At 41.3% G+C, this 20,419-nt stretch overlaps 1 protein-coding gene across 1 annotated transcript in view; it reads left to right on the forward strand.

Moving 5' to 3' along the window:
• Positions 1–20,419, forward strand: part of pcdh15b (protocadherin-related 15b) — a 780,285-nt gene that overhangs the window by 111,306 nt on the left and 648,560 nt on the right. The window contains exon 3 of the mRNA XM_072239829.1: positions 1,256–1,416. Within this exon, the coding sequence (XP_072095930.1) occupies positions 1,256–1,416 (161 nt within the window). The remainder of the gene's footprint in view (positions 1–1,255; positions 1,417–20,419) is intronic.

Consider the following 20,419-nt stretch of genomic DNA (forward strand, 5'->3'; position numbering starts at 1 on the left):
CTGTACTGTGCTGAGCCCACGAAGGCTCATCTGAGATGGTAACACCGAAGAGCTTGAAGATTTTGCTCTCTCCGCCTCTAGTCCACCAAGGAGATAATTGCCAGGTTCTGTTTGCAGTCCTCCGCAATTTTCTGTTCCTAGGCAATTCTTCATGCAATTTATGAAGAAAATATGTACCAAAAACTTGTAAAAGTTTATGAGAAAAAGACCTATAAACATAACCACAGCATTTAAGCTTGGGAGATAGGTGGGAAAGAAATTAACTTTTTTTATTTGATTCATAAAATAGAGCTTTTGGGTTAGCTCATATCTGGCAGTATTGATCACATTTCATAGTTGCCAATAAGAATATTGTATTTGGCCTAGTCATGATGGAATGAGAGTGACAACTCTAAATGAAAATCCCATTAATTCCTATTCTACACTGTCACTGGAAGTTTCTGTTGGAATATTCAAAAGGTAACTCACTTGAAATATTTTGCTTTCAGTGGTGACTGATAAGATGTTCCATTTGTTAAAAATGTCAATTTGTAAGATTCACTATTGCTGTAGTTAATCAGCATTCTGTTGAGATGCCATGTGTGAATGAAGCATTTCAGTACTTTTGTCATCCAAGCATTTCCAATGGATTTTACATTAAGATAGAAATAAAATACAAAACTTTAAGATTTGCTTTTGATGCATACCTTGATTTATTAAGACACAATGCAGCATTGAAATTATGAAGTTGCTTGAAATTTGTTGAAGTTTGACAATTGAAATGAGGTATATTTTGGAAGATCTATTTTATGGTTTTAAAATACAATTTCAACTACCTGGTACATTTAGCTCTATTTAATATAAATAGTTCCTACATACGAATGTGCTCTGAACCAAAATAAATTGGCTGTTTTGACTCAGTTGTCATAAGATGTAGTTGAAAGTAAATGAATGTTCTGCTTGAAATAATTCCAAAAGCTGCATGCATAGTGATCAGAACAGAGGTAAATTTCCCTGGACGAGATTCTGTTTGTTAAACTGTGTTTTCGAAGTTACCATGGCAGATTAGTTTTCCAGTACGTCATTTTAATGATGAAATCAATGGCATCTACTCCCTTTGTTTCACATGAAGAACACAAACTAAAAAAAAATTGCCCGTCCAATTATCTTTTATGTGCAATTGTCAACCAAGAAAGAAACTTAAATTATCTGTGGATCTTATTTCACTGTAATCTATTTTAAATGTTTCCACTTACTTTTTCAATGTGTATAACAGGAACACTTCTCGTGGACAACTTGCAAATTACTGGACATGCGGGTGGCCCAAATCCAACTATTGCCTTATCACTAAAAGGCAATGATGACTACTGGGTGCTCCTGGATGCTGTCAACCAGAAATTGTACTTGAATAGCACTGGCAGAGTCCTGGACAGAGATGTAAGTATATACTCCCCTGCAAAACAAGTGCACTTTCATAAAATGTTATCAGTATTGTTTAAGTTTTACATCACTTTTTCAGTCATTATGTGGATTTACATCTGGAAAAGGTGTTCTCAAATTTCACTTTGTTCATTTGATTTAATTCTTATCTTAGTTTTGTTTTGCAAAGATTGTGAATGGATGTTTCTTCACTAAATATATTTATATTTAAGGAACAGTTAGATAGGTTTTTACATAGTAAGGGAATTAAGGGTTATGGGGAAAAGGCAGGTGGATGGAGCTGAGTTTACGGACAGAGCAGCCATGATTTTATTGAATGGCGGGGCAGGTTCTATGGGCCAGATGGCCTATTCCTGCTCCTATTTCTTACGTTCTTATGTGTTCTTTAAGTGAATTCATGTAAAATTAAAAAGTAAAATTGATCCATCTTCAAATCAACTTTATGATTCTGTAGGGATTTGATTAATAATATTTTAAAGTTATTTGCTAGTTTTTGCCAGTAAACGTCACAGATTAGTAGGGAACCATCAAAGTGAAAGCAAATTTAACCCTTCAGCACATAGGGATGAGCCGTAAAAGTTCCATCGGTTGGCTGGTTAATAAGTTATATGGGCTCAGTTAGCACTGCCTGACCTGCAGGAAATGTTCATTAGCAGTGCCTGATCTGCTGAGAATATCCTATGCATTTTTCAAGCCTTACATTCTTTTGTCTTGGCTGTTACTCTCTTAACTGCTCTCTATATTATAGCTTTATTGAATAAAGGAACATGTTCTTCACAAACTTCCCTATTAACTAATTAACTAGATCAAATCTTTTACAACTTATCACCAGGCAATCCTGATCTTACTCTGTCAGTAATAATCTCTTTATCCTATACCTCCCTTCTACACCCTCCTGCAGCATTATATTAATTTGCTTTCCAAATTCTGGCCTTCAGTTTGACATGTTAACTCTATTTATCTTTCTATAGATGCTGTCTAAACTGCTGATACTATTTTCAGAATTTTCTGTTCTATCTTTTTATTGGTTTATTTAATTTTAAAATGTTTTTGAATCTTTTTGAATTTTGGGAACTATTAGAGGCACTCCAATCTTGCACCTTTGACTTCGATGAAATGAATGTTGTTACTTTGTCAGTAGTTAAAGTTCTACTCATACCTTTCATGGGTGGGACTTTACTAGACGTGATAACTTTGAACAAGGCCATGAGACTGTCTGGACAGTTACTGACCGGGTCTAGGACACTCAAAGTCTGCAACATTAACCCCTTAAAGCTGCAGACCAAATAGTGTGGGTGCTGGAGAAAGTAAAAGCAGATAGTGGATGAAACCTAGCAACCTAACCAAAGCACCTTGATCAAATCATGCTTTAACTTGCTGCCATGGCTCTTCGCACACTGCCATTAAACTTTTTTTTCCATCTTTCATGTCCTGAGCTATAAAATATATTCAAGGAGGAGTGGGGTGTTGTTCTTATGACTGAAAGGAACAAAGGATATTGGAAGAAAGTTGCAACAGGGTATTGTATTTGGATGGTCATCCATGATCATATTGAATGACAAAGCAAACTTAAAGGGCCATAAGGCCTACTCTCCTTATTTTTAGTGTCTATGGTTGAGAGTCTGTGCTTCTCTAATGTTGAATCCAGATTTTATATTCAGGTTTTTTTTTGTCTTGTGCAAACAGTACATTAATCTAATTGGATGTAAAATGTTCTCTACAGTGAGTCAGTGGGGTGTCTTCTATAAAGAATATTAGAAACTTCTTCTATTATTTCTCCAACTTCTCTCTTTCTGAGTTTATTGATATTTATGTATTGTAAATCAAGTTTTTTTCCATCTGTATGTGTGAAATTAAGGCTTGAATCTCTTGGGTTACTACTGGCCAGTCCTTCACCATTCATTCTTTCCTCTTATTCAGTATTCTTCATTCATTGATCATCATTTATAGATAAGATATGTTTTATTATTTTTATGGGTCAAAGTGTGATACTGCACATATTCTCAAACACAATGAGAATTGCATATCTGGTGTTTTTGTAATTCAGGTGCTATATCTTTTGTGGTCTTTCTCTCATCATTAAAACATGTTACCTATGGGGAGTGGCTCTCAAGATCAGCCTGATAGACTTCATAGTGGGCAAGAGACCAGTATATGAAATCTCAGTTTCTTATTTGCTTACTCATTGTAAGAGCTTTGAGTACAGGAGTCAGGATGATATGCTGAAGTTGTACAGGACATAGGTGAGGCTGAATTTAGAGTATTTTGTGTAGTGCTTGTGACTAACCTGCAGGAAGGAAATCAATAAACTTGAAAAAGTACAAAAATAATTACAAGGATGTTGATTTGAGATGCTGAATTATAGAGAAAGGTTGAACAGGTTCGGACTGGCACACAGGAGATTGAGGGGAAATCTTACAGATGAATACAAAATTATGATTATATACATAGGATGCAGGCTTTTCCACCTCCTTGTGGGTGAGACTGGAATTAAAGGTCATAGGTTTAAGGTGAAAGGTGAAATATTCAAGGGAAATCTGAGGTGAAACATCTTCATTCAGGGTGGTGCAAATGTGGAAAGTGCTGTGAATGGAAGTGGTAATTGCAGGTTCAATTGCAATATTAAAGAGAGGTTTAGATAGGTGTGTTTGGAGGGATATGGCCTATGAGCAGCTAGATAGGACTGGACAGAATATTAAGTCGGCATAGACCAGAAAGGGTGAAGGGCATGTTTCTATGCTGTAATACTGTATGACACCATGTACGAAAGGTCAAAGGCTCAAATGGTTACACTCAGAAGGGCACAAATTTACAAGTTAGATTTGTTTTATTGTTGATGGCCCATGGGGAAGGAAGTTTCAGAGGGATATGGGGGCAGGACTAGCTCAGAAAGCACTTTGTGCCAAAGGGCCTGTTTTCTTTAGTTTATGACCTTATGAACCTAATTGTTAGGCAGATCATCATGAGGTCTCCACATCTGGCAAGACTGTGATTCAATACCTCTGGACACTTTTTTTTTCACAATCCAAAATATATTTGTTTTTACTTATCGGAGGTTTGGTGCTCACTTGTCCCACCAAATCCAGTTTGGTCTGTTGACCTGATGCCAGTTTTGAATACATAAAATCTAAAAGACTGAATTCACAAGTGACCTTGCTGTTGGCTCTGTTAATGGATTTGTTAATGTTAATATTAATGATAATGGTTAATGTTAATGTTAATGTTAATGTTAATGGAGCTGAAGGTGTGTGGAGCCTGCAGTTGCCCACAATGGCTAAGTGCAAGTGCCGTTGATAAAATAGTTCTGATTTTTACTAGGACTTAGAAATAAGGCAACAATTCCACTGTCAGGATTCACTGACGTTTATTTACTACCTTGCAAGTGTTTCCTTGTCCTTTATGTGGTGGAACACCGAAGTCCTGTTTTATTGAGCTGAGCGTCCTAAATAGTGGATGAAGAGCCAACTCCACTTACAGATTTGCTGGCTCAGTGTCTGAGATTGCTTTTGGTTGAGCTGGATCAATGGCGTACTGACATTTAGTCTCCAAATCTTTGACTGAATTTTGTTCCTTTTACCTTGTTCAAATTCTTATAGAGCAATTAGGATCAACTTGTTAATATACCCCGTGGAGTCTCCCAATATGGATGTTAATCTGCAGCAATAGCTCATGCTTGCTTTTTTTACATGTCTGGCCGATGGTTCAGGATTTCCAAAACTTGGTATCATTTGTTACTTACATTCAATCAATTACCCAATTAGACCTGTTAGAGTTTCACATTCAATCTTCATAGCTTTTGACTAACAATGCTTGAATGCTGTTGGATAGTCAACAAAGGGAGGATGAAGAAACAAATCAGTTCCATTTTCAGATGTCATTTCAGAATGAAGTACAGCAAGTAGGTCCTTAAGATCCCTTGGTATTATAAAACTATACATCTGATTTGGCAAAGCCTGCTGCCAGAGTGAACTGTATATTGAGAATATGAAGGCAAATGAAGAAGAATTCTGCTTCTTTAAGTCTATCAAATAAAGGAAGCTCATGTTTTTTAAGTGGATTTTTCATGGAGTAGAAAATTTCATCATATCATCATGCATTTACTAAGGTAGTATGCTAAATCAAAAGATCTTTCAATGTTCATGTAAGGTTTGGCATGTTGGCCTTAATTAGTTAGGGCACTGAGTACAGGAGTTAGGAGATTATGTAGCAGTTAGTTCACCTTGGAGTATTGTTTGTAGTTTTGGTCACTTTGTTTAAGAAATCCTTTATTAAACTAGAAAAAGTGCAGAAAATATTTACCAGGATGTTGCCTGGATTTGAGGACCTAAGCTATAAGGAGGGATTAAAGTGGAAGGGGTGGAGAGTTATAATGCATTCCCCTCAACAACAGGTATATCACTTTGGATACGATTGTGGGGAGGGGGTGCTGGGGATGACCTAGCAGAGGAAAGCCACAGCAGTCAGATCTCTGGCACCGAGTCTGACTCTGTGACTCAGAAAGAAAAAAGGGAGAAGAGGCAAGCTGTAGTGATAGGGGATTTGTTAGTTAGGCGAACAGAAAGGAGGTTCTGTGAATGAGAACGAGATTCCCAGATGGCTGTTGCCTCCCAGCTGCCAGGGTCAGGTACATCTTGAATTGAGTCTACAGCATTCTTAAGTGGGAAGGTGAGCAGCCAGAGGTCGTGATCCACAAAGTGACATGGGTAGGATGGGTGTCGAGGTCCTACAAAGTGAGTTTAGGGAGTTAGGTGTTAAAGGACAGGACCCCCATGGCTGTTTTCTCAGGATTGCTACCCATGTCACGTCAGAGTGAGATCAGAAATAGGAGCATCATACAGTTTAACATGTGGCTAAGGAATTGGTGCGGGAGGGAGGACGTCTGAATTTTGGCTCATTGGAGTCTCTTCCAGAGAAGGTGGTGTTGTGTACTTAATATTTCAGTAATATTGTAAATCTATTGTTTGATTAAGCATTCATTGTTGTTTACATAACGCATTGTGGGTTGCATATGAAAGTATGTAAATGGCATATACCATCACACCACCATGTGATGTGTGCATCCCTCACTTAAAAATATGAAAACAAAACTAGACACAAAATGCTAGTGGAATGCAGCAGGCCAGGCAGCATCTACAGGAAGAAGTACAGTCGATGTTTCGGGTCGAGACCCTTTGTCAGGACTAACGGAAAAAGGAGATAGTAAGAGATTTGAAAGTGGGAGGGGGAGAGGGAGGGGAGACCCGAAATGATAGGAGAAGACAGGTGGGGGAGGGATGAAGCCAAGAGCTGGGAAGTCGATTAGCAAAAGGGATACAAGGCTTACACTTCCTCCCTCACCACCATTCAGGGCCGCAGACAGTCCTTCCAGGTGAGGCGACACTTCACCTGTGAGTCTGCTGGTGTGATATACTGTGTCCGGTGCTCCCGGTGTGGCCTTCTATATATTGGTGAGACCCTACACAGATTGGGATACCGCTTCGCTGAACACCTACACTCAGTCCGCCAGAGGAAGCAGGATCTCCCATTGGCCACACATTTTAATTCCACGTCCCATTCTGAGTCCAATATGTCGATCCATGGCCTCCCCTACTATCGAGATGAAGCCACACCCAGGTTGGAGGAATAACACCCTATATTCCGTCTGGGTAGCCTCCAACTTGATGGCATGAACATTGATTTCTCTAACTTCTGTTAATGCCCCTCCTCCCCTTCTTACCCCATCCCTAATTTATTATTATTATTATTTTTTCTTTCTTTCCCTCTCACAATAACTCTTTGCCTGTTCTCCATCTTCCTCTGGTGCTCCTCCCTCCCTTTCATTCTTCCAAGGCCTTTCGTCCCATGATACTCCCCCTTCTCCAGCCTTGTATCCCTTTTGCCAAACAACTTCCCAGCTCTTGGTTTCATCCCTCCCCCTCCTGTCTTCTCCTATCATTTCGGGTCTCCCCTTCCCCTTCTCACTTTCAAATCTCTTACTATCTCTTTTTTCCGTTTGTCCTGACCAAGGGTCTCAACCCAAAACGTCAACTGTACTTCTTCCTATAGATGCTGCCTGGCCTGCTGTGCTACACTAGCATTTTGTGTGCGTCGCTTGAATTTCCAGCATCTGCGGATTTTCTCGTGTCTGCGTTTTCCTTTCAATTAGTTCTATGTATTGGAGTTACAAAACAGAACAGTGGCGACAAGGAATTTTTAAACAAATCCAAGACAACTACCTACTTGTAGAAGTGCAGCGAGACATTTGAATTTTTAAAAAGTACAGCAAAATGTTTGAGTTTTAAATAAAAGCAGAGCACACTTCTTACGCAACAGAGAAATGTTCAAGTTTTTAAAAAGGGCAGTAAATGGCCAAGGTTCATCAGTTCATAAACAGTGAGTTAGTTCGTTCGTTATGTGTTCTATCATGTAACATATGTGATTCAAAGGATTCAAAGTTCAATTACTATCGAAGTATGTATACACTATACAACCCTGAGATTCATCTTCTCCACAGACAGCCATAAAGAAAATCATGGAACCCGTTCAAAGAGAAACATCAACACCCCCCCCCCACCAACATGCAAACAAAAACAAATTGCACAAACAGCAACAAGAAAGTATGAGCAAACAACACAGAAAATAAAACACAAAATCAAAAGAATTCATATTCATTTTAGCTCAGTGTTCATTATCTGAAGGCCGCTCCATTTCAAAGTCAAAGAACTACAGTGCTATCCTCAAACTGCAGATCCAGAACTTCAGTTTCATTTTCAGACAGCATTGAGGGAGAGAGAAATCATTCAAGTACAGGAACCGCCCCTTGGGAGCAGTGAGTAAGAGAGAGAGAGAGAGAGAGAGAGAGAGACCATCGCACGCAGACACCTTCCTCTGGCAGCAGCGACCGAGGGGCTGGTAAATGGCGCTGAACACTCGCTCACTTTCCTCACTCACCTCGATGTTTTCACTTTTCTTTAATGCTTTAATTAGTGAGATCGGCAAGAAATGGAATTGATCATGAACTTGCGCCCCATCTCTAAGCATCTTGGCCTCGAGCCAGCTTGCCTTCCGCAATTTTCTTGGAGACAGCAAAGCACTATATCACTCAATTGGCCGGAAAACACATCACTAAGCTCTAGGTCACAGATTCCAACAGGATCAGAACCACGTTTAAAAGAAAAGGAAGGCGTAAAAGAAGTGAAAGGAAGAGTTTTCTGAACCATCTGAAGAATGCCACCCATGGTAGCATTGTTTGTTGGTGCCATCTTTTTCTGGACAGGTGATCATGGTCTTTCCATGACCGTGATTATTCATGTCAAACTTTTCTGCAGAAGTGGTTTGCCATTGTCTTCTTCTGAGCAGTGTCTTTACAAGACAAGTGACCCCAGCCATTATTAATGCGCTTCAGAGATTTCCTCGCACCAGTGGTCGCCTAACCAAGACTTGTGATATGTGCCCATCCATCGCCTGCTCCCATGGTTTCATGTGACCCTGATTGAGGGCTAAGTAGGCGCTACACCTTCCCAAGGCTGACCTGTAGGCTCACGGGGGGAAGGAGCGCCTTACACCTCCTTTAGTAGAGACACGTCTCCATCCTGTCACCTTTAACAGTGAATACCAGGTGATAATAATTGTAACTTTAAAAAAAGCAAAAAGGATTAGCTATATTGGAAAGATTGATGTGCTTAATTACACAACAGAGAACTGGGTATTATTTATTGAAGTAATTGAGCAGTATTTTAAAGTAAATTGAATAGCCAATGAGAAACAAGCACTAGTTTTGCTGACTGCATTGAGTTCGGAGGCATACAGTTTGCTTCAGTGTTTAGTGCTCCAACCAAACCAGCCAAAGTGAGCTTTGCTGATATCATGTAAGTAATGCAGAGACCTTTAGAACCAAAACCATTGTTGATTGCAGAATGCTTTAGGTTTCATAAGTGGAATCAAGTGGAAAGAGAGCATTTAAAAACAGCTCCTAACTGAAGCGAAACTTACATTTAAAAGAACAGTTGAAATAGCTGTGTCAATGGAAGCAGCAAACAGAGATGCAATTGAGTTTCAGTCAGGAATGAAAATGAGCATGAACAAAATTGTGAAGTCTAAAGAGAAACTGGCTTGGCCAAACAAATTGTGTTACAGTTGTGGCAGGGGCTTGCATACGCCAAACCAATGCAGATTTAAAGGCAAAACTTACAGAAAATGCTAAAAGAGTAGGACAAAGAGCATGTCAGAAAGACAAAAAATATTTGAATTACACAGGAAGAGAAGAAGATAAAAAGTAAAGTTGCAGTTTCGAAAAGAACTCTAATCTGCATGCCATTGATGAAAAATCTGATAACGATGAGAATGACACAGGACTGTGTAGCCTTGAGATTTACAATGTGAAAACTAATAATGGCAATCAATATGGCATACAACAGAGTGGTTGGCAAATTAATTAAAAAGTGTTGGACACTTGCTGGGTTGTTTCAGTCATCCACAAAATAAGTTTGAACTGCATTGCAAGAGTAGTGAACTGGTGCCTGCAGGTATCAAATTAAGAACTTATACTGGAGAGGAGATACCTCCTGTAGGAATGACATTTGAAATGATAAAATACCACAAGCAACGAGCCACATTGGGCTTGTATGTAATAAAAACAAGAGGGCCAACATTGTGGGGATGTGATTGGCTGAGACAACTGAGAACCATCCACCATTTGCATGATACACCCCTGTAATAGAGTCAAATTGAAAGTAAATTAAGAAACTTACTGGATGATACTAAACCTGTCTGAATGCTGTACATCATGAAAAGTTGTATGATAGAAGACAGACAGGTGTTGGTGCCAACCTCTGTGCCTCTAGCTGGAAAGCATATTGGTCCAAGGAAGGACTATGTTTTTCAGGGGAAGCAGAAAGTGATAAAAGAAGTGGTCCGACTACGATCATTTTTTGTATGTAATGTATTGACCTTTGAGGGTAAAAAGAATCTGTATCTACTCTTTATGCATTAAGGCTCTTGCATGAACTTCAAGTGGGAGGCAAAAAGCTGCTAGTAAAAGCAGATGCAAAGAACAAGCCCAGCAGGCTGAATGGAACGCCAAAAAGAAAGGAGTCAACGAAGGTATGAAAACAGAGGATTCGTCAGCTGATATTGTGGATGAGGGAAACCTAGAGGAGAGATCAGATTGTAAAAGGAGCAGTAGAAAGATTAATAAGAGAATACCGGTGAATTGAATGCACTTTCCCAAGATCAAGATGCACGTTCTAGAAAGAAGAAAAAGGTGGTTGACATAAATGCTAAGGAAATGGAAGGGGATAAACGAGACCTAATTTCTCGAGAATTAGTAAATTCAGATATACTCACAATAAACTAGAAAATGAAAAAGGAAGGCGTGAGACAGTGAAGGAACATGAGAATGAAAAATAGTGGGAACAAGAGCGTGAGTAGGATCAGGACCATGATAGGAATCATGAGAGGACCAAGGATAAGGAAAGGGTATGGTACTGAGAAAGGCATCAAGAGCAGGATAATGAGAGAGAAAGAAACTGGGACCAGGAGAGAAGCATGGATTGAAGTAGATCCAGAGAGAAAAGCAAAGAAAGGAAGAAGAAAGGTGTCTAGAGATGTCAGAACCACTTCCTAACTCCTTGCCTGCTTTCCATCTTCCTCTGGTGCTCCCCTCCCCCTTTCTTTCTCCCCAGGCCTCCCGTCCCATGATACTCTCCCTTCCCCAGCTCTGTATCCCTTTTGCCAATCAACTTTCCAGCTCTTGGCTCCATTCCTCCCCCTCCTGTCTTCTCCTATCATTTCGCATCTCTCCCTCCCCATCCCACTTTCAAATCTCTTACCGTCTCTTTTTTCAGTTAGCCCTGGCGAAGGGTCTCAGCCCGAAACATCGACTGTACTTCTTTCTATAGATGCTGCTTGGCCTGCTGTGTTCCTTCAGTCTCAGGGTCAACTCCTGCAATCACCATGGAAGAGGTCCCAGAACCTGAGATTATTTTCACAGCCATAAGTCTCACCTGCTAAGCAGAGTGACGTCCTTCGTCAGGAAAGACATTATCCCACAAGATTAGAAATCCTCCACGATAATGAAATCTTTAGGCTTGAATAGGTCAATTTAAATTTACTATGCTGTGGATGCCTATATCCTGGTTGTATTATTTCGTATACTGTATCTATAATATATGTGTATAAGTTGAGATGCATTCTATTTTGAGTTGGAGTTTATAGCTAAGCAGGGAGGAGTCTTGTGTTTTTTGAGTAATATTGTAAGGTTTGTTGTGTATGTAAATGGCATATGTCATCTCAGCAGTATGTGATACATGTGTACCTCGCTGAGATTTCATATGAGTTCCTTTACAGTGGCTTTCTCTTTGCTGCTCTCCCATAAAGCAGCGACTGATGAAGCACCCAGGCAACAATTGTAGTATGCACAGTCCCTCCCATCTCAACCAATGAAGCTTGTAACTCCTCCAGAGTTGTCATGGGTCTCTTGGTGGCCTCCCTCATTAGTCCCCTTCTTGCACAGTCACTCAATTTTTGAGGACGGCCTGCTCTAGACAGATTTACAACTGTGCATTTTCTTTCCATTTTGTGATGATTGACTTAAGATGGATAGATGGATAAATTATTGATCCGAAAGGAAATTACAGTGTCACAGGAGCATTACAAGTGCACAGGTATAAATATTAGAAGAGAAGTAGAAAGAATCAAAAGCAAGTTACCACAAACAGTTTAACAGGAGGGGGTCATCACTTTCTTGGCAAGAGGTTGACTCATTATAGAACCTAATAGCCAAAGGTAAGAATGACTTCATATAGCGCTCTTTGGAGCTGCCGAGTTGTCTTAGTCTATTACTAAGAGTGCTCCTCTGTACAGCATACAGAGAGTGAAAAACAATGTCCAGAATTGCCAGGATTTTCTGTAGGGTCATTTGCCTTACCACAGCCTCCAGGGTGTCCAGTTCGACTCCTACAACAGAGCCAGCCTTTCTAATCAGTCTATTGAACCTATTGGCATCACCCCTGTTGATGCCAGTGCCCCAGCACACCATCGCATAGAAGATTGTACTGGGGACAACAAACAGAACATGTGAAGGAGAGGGCTTCATACTCCAAAGGACTTAAGTCTGCTCGGGAAGTAGAGGTGACTCTGGCCCTTCTTGTACACAGCCTCTGTGTGGGCACTCTATCATCCAGGTGCACCCCCAGGTACTTGCCATCACAACCACATCCCCACCATCAATAGTAACAGTACTCCAAGAGATATTCAGTGACTTGGAAATTTTCTTGTAACCGTCTACTGACGTGTGCTTTTCGATAACCTTTTCATGGAGTTGCTTGGAATGCTCTTTTGTCTTCATGTGGAGTTTTTGCCAGGATACTGACTCACTAGCAGTTGGACCTTCCAGATACCAGTGTATTTTTACTTCAATCCATTGAAACACCTTGACTGCATACAGTGATCTCTATTTAACTAATTCCATGACTTCTAAAATCATTTGGCTGCACCTGTGATAATTTGGTATATCATATTAAAGGGGGTGAATACTTAATGCATTCAATTATTTTGTAATTAATTCAGATCACTTTGTAGAGATCTGCTTTCACTTTGACAGGAAAGAGTTTTTTTTTCTGTTGATCAGTGCCAAAAAAAGCCAAATTAAATCCATTGTGATTCAATATTGTAAACCATATAACATGAAAACTTCCAAAGGGGTTGAATACTTTTTTTAGACACCATATATTGTAGACCACCCAACAGTCCAGGAGATTTAGAGGGGATCACAGACTGTTGCAAGAAACGTAAGGTTGTGGTATAGGTGATTTTAACTTTCTGCATGTTGACTGGGACTTCAGTAGAGTCTGTAAATATGAGGTATTTCAGCAGCAGGGTCATGGACCCTATACAGATTACACAGGAAAAGGTATTTGCTGTCTTGAGGTAAATTAGGGCGGATAAATCCACAGAGCCTGACAAGGTGTTCCCTCGATCTCTGTGGAAGGCTGGTGCAGAAATTGCAGGGGCCATAGCAAAGATACTTAGAGCATCTTCAGCCACAGGTAAGGTGCCAGACAATTAGAGGATAAGAAATTTTGTTCCGTTGTTTAAGAAAGACTCTAAGAATAAGCCAAGAAATTACAGGCAGTGAGCCTGACATCAGCAGTGGGAAAGTTATCTGAATCTATTCTAAGGGACTAGATATTGAATTGACTTTATTTCTTACATCCTTCACATAAATCAGGAGTAAAAATCTTTACGTTACATCTCCATCTAAATGTGCAATGTGCAATCACAGTAACATAATAATTTATAATAAATAAAACAGTCAGTGTAATACAGAGTACACTCAAATTAGCGTGAGTTCATCAGTCTGATGGTCTGGTGGAAGAAGCTGTCTCGGAGCCTGTTGGTCCTGGCTTTTATGCTGCGGTACCACTACCTGGTTGGTAGCAGCTGGAATAGATTGTGGTTGGGGTGACATGAGTTCCCAATGATCCTATGGGATCTTTACACACCTGTCCTTGTAAATGTCCTGAATCATGGGAAGTTCACAACGACAGATGTGCTAGGCTGTCCACACCACTCTCTGCAGAGTCCTGCAATTAAAGGAGGTACAGTTCCCATACCAGGCAGTGATGCAGCCAGTCAGGATACTCTCAATTGTGCCCCTGTAGAAAGTTTTTAGGATTTGGTAGCCCATACTAAACTTCCTCGACCGCCTGAGGTGAAAGAGGTGCTGTTGTGTATTTTTCACCACACAGCTGGTGTGTACAGACCATGTGAGGTCCTCGGTGATGTGGATGCCGAAGAACTTGAAGCTGTTTACCCTCTCAACCCCAGATCCATTAATGTCAATAGGGGTTAGCCCATCTCCATTCCTCCTGTAATCCACAACCGGCTCCTTTGCTTTTGTGACATTGACGGAGAGATTGTTTTCATGACACCTCTGTGTCAGAGAGATGACTGCTCCTCTGTAGGCCACTTCATTCTTGTTTGAGATAAGGCCAATCAATGTAGTGTCGTTGGCAAATTTAATTAGTAGATTGGAGCTGTGGGTGGCGATACAGTCATGGATATACAGGGAGTAAAGGAAGGAGCCCAGTACACAGCCCTAAGGGTCTCCTGTATTGAGAGTCAGGGGGTTGGAGGTGAGGGAACCCATTCTTGCAACCTTCTGGCGATCTGACAGGAAGTCCAGGATCCAGCTGCACAAGGCAGGATCAAGGCCGAGATCTCTGAGCTTCTTGTTGAGCCTGGATGGAACTATGGTGTTGATTGCTGAACTGTAGTCCAAGAACAGCATTCTCACATAAGCACTCTTCTTCTCCAGATGTGTAAGGATGGTATGTAGAGCAGTGGCTATTACATCATCTGTCAATCGGTTGTGTCGGTAGGCGAATTGTAGTATAACTGGTAGCAAGCTGCAGATGTAATGCAGATTTCTTCGGTGGTTGATCAGGGCACGACTGCATAAGCGCGTGAAAGTTGGATCGTGAGGCGGTGGGAGAGTTAAAAAGTGAGCAGATTAATGGAGCAGGCGACGCTGTAGTGGGCAACGGAGTAATGGGAGACAGAGTAGGAAGGCTTTGGCTCGAGAGGCTTCGGCGAGCAGAGGCTGAGGACGAGCTTCACTCCAAGTTAGGTAAGGCAGGTAAGTTCCTTTAATTAATTTAATTACCTTAAGAGTAGGTAATGGAGGCAGCAGTTAGGGCAATTGAGTGCTCCGTTTGCAGTATGTGGGAAGTCAGGGCGAGCAGAATTGTCCCTGATGACTACACTTGCAAAAGGTGCATCCAGCTGCAGCTCCTGACAAAATGAGTTAGGGAAATGGAGCTGGAGCTGGATGAACTTCGGATCATTCGGGAGGCAGAGGCAGAAATAAACAGTAGTTACAGGGAGATAGTCACCCCTAAGAGTCAGGAGACAGGTAGCTGGGTGATTGTCAGGAGAGGGAAGGGGAATAGACAGAATGAGCAGAGCGCCGCTGGGGCCGTTCCCACCATTTTGAGTACTGTTGATGAGGACGAGCTACCAGGGATAAGTTGCAGTGGATGTATCTCTGGCACCAAGACTGGACCCTCAGCTCAGAAGGGAAGGAGGGAAAAGAGGAGAGCAGTAGTGATAGGGGATTCGATAGTTAGGGAGACAGATAAGGAGTTCTGTGGAAGAGATCGAGAATCCCGGATGGTCTGTTGCCTCCCTGCTGCCAGGGTCTGCGATATCTCGGATCGAGTTCTCAGTATCCTCAAGAGGGAGGGTGAGCAGCCGGATGTCATGTAGGGACCAATGACATGGGTAGGAAGAGTGAGGAGGTCCTGAAAGGTGAGTTCAGGTAGGGTCCTGAAAGGTGAGTTCAGGGAGTTAGGCACCAAGTTAAAGGACAGGACCTCCAGGATAGCAATCTCAGGATTGCTATCAGTGCTACGTGCAGGCGGGTTTAGAAATCGTAAGATAGAGCAGATCAACACGTGGCTAAAGACATGGTGCAGGAGGGAGGGCTTCAGATTTATAGATAATTGGGCCGTTTTCCAGGGAAGGTGGGACCTGTTCCGGCAGGACGGTTTACATCTGAACTGGAGGGGGACAAATACTCCTGCAGGTAGGTTTGCTAGAGAGGCTCCAGTGGATTTAAACTAGATACAAGGGGGGGAGGGGAACCAGAGTGTCGGAACAGATGTAGGGGAGAAGGAAGAAAAAGGAGATAGTAAAGTTGTTTGCACCATTAGTGATAAACAGAGAGTAAGAGATGGAAAATTTCTTAAATGCATTTATTTTAATGCTAGGAGCGTTGTAAGAAAGGTGGATGAGCTTAGAGCATGGATTGATACCTGGAAGTATGCTGTTGTAGCTATTCGTAAAACATAGTTGCAGGAGGGGTGTGATTGGCAACTAAATATTCCTGGATTTCATTGCTTCAGGTGTGATAGAATCGGAGGGACGAAAAGGGGAGGTGTTGCATTGCTTGTCAGAGAAAATATTACAGCGGTGCTCTGACAGGATAGATTAGAGGGCTCATCTAGGGAGGCTACTTGGGTGGAATTGAGGAATGGGAAAGGTGTAGTAACACTTATAGGGGTGTATTATAGACCACCTAATGGGGAACGAGAATTGGAGGAGCAAACTTGTAAGGAGATAGCAGATATTTGTAATAACCACAAGGTTGTGATTGTGGGAGATTTTAATTTTCCACACATACACTGGGAAGCCCATACTGTAAAAGGGCTGGATGGTTTGGAATTTGTAAAATGTGTGCAGGATAGTTTTTTGCAGCAATGCATAGAGGTACCAACGAGAGAAGGGGCAGTGTTGGATCTCCTGTTAGAGAATGAGATAGGTCAGGCGACGGAGGTATGTGTTGGGGAATACTTCGGGTCCAGTGATTACAATGCCATTAGTTTCAATATAATTATGGAGAAGGATAGGTCTGGACCCAGGGTTGAGATTTTTGATTGGAGAAAGGCTAACTTTGAGGAGATGCGAAAGGATTTAGAAGGAGTGGATTGGGACAAATTGTTTTATGGGAAGGATGTAATAGAGAAATGGAGGTCACTTAAAGGTGAAATTTTGAAGGTACAGAATCTTTATGTTTCTGTTAGGTTGAGAGGAAAGGTTAAAAGTTTGAGAGAGCCATGGTTTTCAAGGGATATTGGAAACTTGGTTCAGAAAAGGAGAGGTATCTACAATAAATATAGGCAGAGTAAGTGAGGTGCTCGAGGAATATAAAGAATGTAAAAAGAATGTTAAGAAAAAAATTAGAAAAGCTAAAAGAAGATACGAGGTTGCTTTGGCAAGTAAGGTGAAAATAAATCCAAAGGGTTTCTACAGTTATATTAATAGCAAAAGGACAGTGAGGGATAACATTGGTCCCTTAGAGGATCAGAGTGGACCAATGTGCGGAACCAAAAGAGATGGGGGAGAATTTGAACAATTTCTTTTCTTCGGTAATCACTAAAGAGAAGGATATTGAATTGTGTAAGATAAGGGAAACAGGTAGGGAAGTTATGGAAACTATGATGATTAAAGAAGAGGAAGTATTGGCGCTTTTAAGGAATATAAAAGTGGATCAGTCTCTGGGTCCTGACAGGATATTTCCTAGGTCCTTGAGGGAAGTTAGTGGAGGAATAGCAGGGGCTCTGACAGAAATATTTCAAACGTCATTAGAAACTGGGATGGTGCTGGAGGATTGGCGTATTGCTCATGTGGTTCCATTGCTTAAAAAGGGTTCTAAGAGTAAACTGAGCAATTATCGGCCTGCAAGTTTGATGTCAGTGGTGGGTACATTAATGGAAAGTATTCTTAGAGATGATATATATATAGAACATAGAATAGTACAGCACAGTACTGGCCCTTCCGTCCACAATATTGTGCTGACCCTCAAACCCTGCCTGCCTCCCATATAAGCCCCCACCTTAAATTCCTCCATATACCTGTCTAGTAGTCTCTTAAACTTCACTAGTGTATCTGCCTCCACCACTGACTCAGGCAGTGCATTCCACGCACCAACCACTCTCTGAGTAAAAAACCTTCCTCTAATATCCCCCTTGAACTTCCCACCCCTTACCTTAAAGCCATGTCCTCTTGTATTGAGCAGTGGTGCACTGGGGAAGAGGCGCTGGCTGTCCACTCTATCTATTCCTCTTATTATTTTGTACACCTCTATCATGTCTCCTCTCATCCTCCTTCTCTCCAAAGAGTAAAGCCCTAGCTCCCTTAATCTCTGATCATAATGCATACTTTCTAAACCAGGCAGCATCCTGGTAAATCTCCTCTGTACCCTTTCAAATGGTTCCACATCCTCCCTATAGTGAGGTGACCAGAACTGGACACAATACTCCAAGTGTGACCTAACCAGAGTTTTATAGAGCTGCATTATTACATCGCGACTCTTAACCTCTATCCCTCGACTTATGAAAGCTAACACCCCATAAGCTTTCTTAAATACCCTATCCACCTGTGAGGCAACTTTCAGGGATCTGTGGACATGTACCCCGAGATCCCTCTGCTCCTCCACACTACCAAGTATCCTGCCATATACTTTGTCCTTCCAAAGTGTACCACCTCACACTTCTCCGGGTTGAACTCCATCTGCCACTTCTCAGCCCACTTCTGCATCCTCTCAATGTCTCTCTGCAATCTTTGACAATCCTCTACACTATCTACAACACCATCAACCTTTGTGTCATCTGCAAACTTGCCAACCCACCCTTCTACCCCCACATCCAGGTCATTAATAAAAATCACGAGAAGTAGAGGTCCCAGAACAGATCCTTGTGGGACACTTCTAGTCACAATCCTCCAATCTGAATGTACTCCCTCCACCACCACCCTCTGCCTTCTGCAGGCAAGCCAATTCTGAATCCACCTGGCCAAACTTCCCTGGATCCCATGCCTTCTAACTTTCTGAATAAGCCTACCGTGTGGAACCTTGTCAAATGCCTTACTAAAATCCATATAGATCACATCCACTCCACTACCTTCATCTATATGACTGGTCACCTCCTCAAAGAACTCTATCAGGCTTGTTAGACACGATTTATATATATATATATATATATATATATAAATATCTGGATAGACAGGGTCTTATTAGGAACAGTCAACATGGATTTGTGCGTAGAAGGTCATGTTTGACAAATCTTATTGAATTTTTTGAAGAGATTACTAGGAAAGTCGATGAGGGTAAAGCAGTAGATGTTGTCTATATGGACTTCAGTAAGGCCTTTGACAAGGTTCCACTCGGAAGGTTAGTTAGGAAGGTTCAATCATTATGTATTAATATTGAAGTAGTAAAATGGATTCAACAGTGGCTGGGTAGGAGACGCCAGAGAGTAGTGGTGGATAACTGTTTGTCAGGTTGGAAGCCAGTGATTAGTCGTGTGCCTCAGGGATCTGTACTGGGTCCAATGTTGTTTGTCATATACATTAATGATCTGGATGATGGGGTGGTAAATTGGATGAGTAAGTATGCAGATGATACTAAGATAGGTGGAGTTGTGGATAATGAAGTAGGCTTTCAAAGCTTGCAGAGAGATTTAGGCCAGTTAGAAGAGTGGGCTGAAAGATGGCAAATGGAGTTTAATGCTGATAAGTGTGAGATGCTACAATTTGGTAGGACTAATCAAAACAGGATATACATGGTAAATGGTAGGGCATTGAAGAATGCAGTAGAACAGAGGGATCTAGAAATAATGGTGCATAGTTCCCTGAAGGTGGAATCTCATGTGGATAGGGTGGTGAAGAAAGCTTTTGGTATGCTGGCCTTTATAAATCAGAGCATTGAGTATAGGAGTTGGGTTGTAGTGTTAAAATTGTACAAGGCATTGGTAAGGCCAAATTTGGAGTATTGTGTACAGTTCTGGTCACTGAATTATAGGAAAGATGTCAATAAAATAGAGGGAGTACAGACAAGATTTACTAGAATTTTACCTGGGTTTCAGCACCTAAGTTACAGAGAAAGGTTGAACAAGTTAGATCTTTATTCTTTGGAATGTAGAAGGTTGAGGGGGGACTTGATAGAGGTATTTAAAATTATGAGGGGGATAGATAGAGTTGACGTGGATAGGCTTTTTCCATTGAGAGTGGGGGAGATTGAAACAAGAGGACATGAGTTGAGAGGGGGCAAAAGTTTAGGGGTAACACAAGGGAGAACTTTTTTACTCAGAGTGGTAGCTGTGGAATGAGCTTCCAGTAGAAGTGGCAGAGGCAGGCTCGATATTGTCATTTAAAGTAAAATTGGATAGCTATATGGACAGGAAAGGAATGGAGGGTTATGGGCTGGGTGCAGGTCGGTGGGACTAGGTGAGAGTAAGCATTCGGCACGGACTAGAAGGGCCGAGATGGCCTGTTTCCGTGCTATAATTGTTATATGGTTATAATCTTTGACTAGCCTCTCAAAGCATTTGCTTATTATTGAGGGGAGTATGACAGGATGCCAATCATTCAGGCATGTTACCTTATATAAGTGTTTGGATAGACAGTGACTGATTAGGGACAGTCAGCATGGCTTTGTGCATGATAAGTCATGTCTAAGCAA

Source organism: Mobula birostris, chromosome 21 (assembly GCF_030028105.1).
Source record: "Mobula birostris isolate sMobBir1 chromosome 21, sMobBir1.hap1, whole genome shotgun sequence".
In the NCBI taxonomy this organism is placed as follows: domain Eukaryota; kingdom Metazoa; phylum Chordata; class Chondrichthyes; order Myliobatiformes; family Myliobatidae; genus Mobula; species Mobula birostris.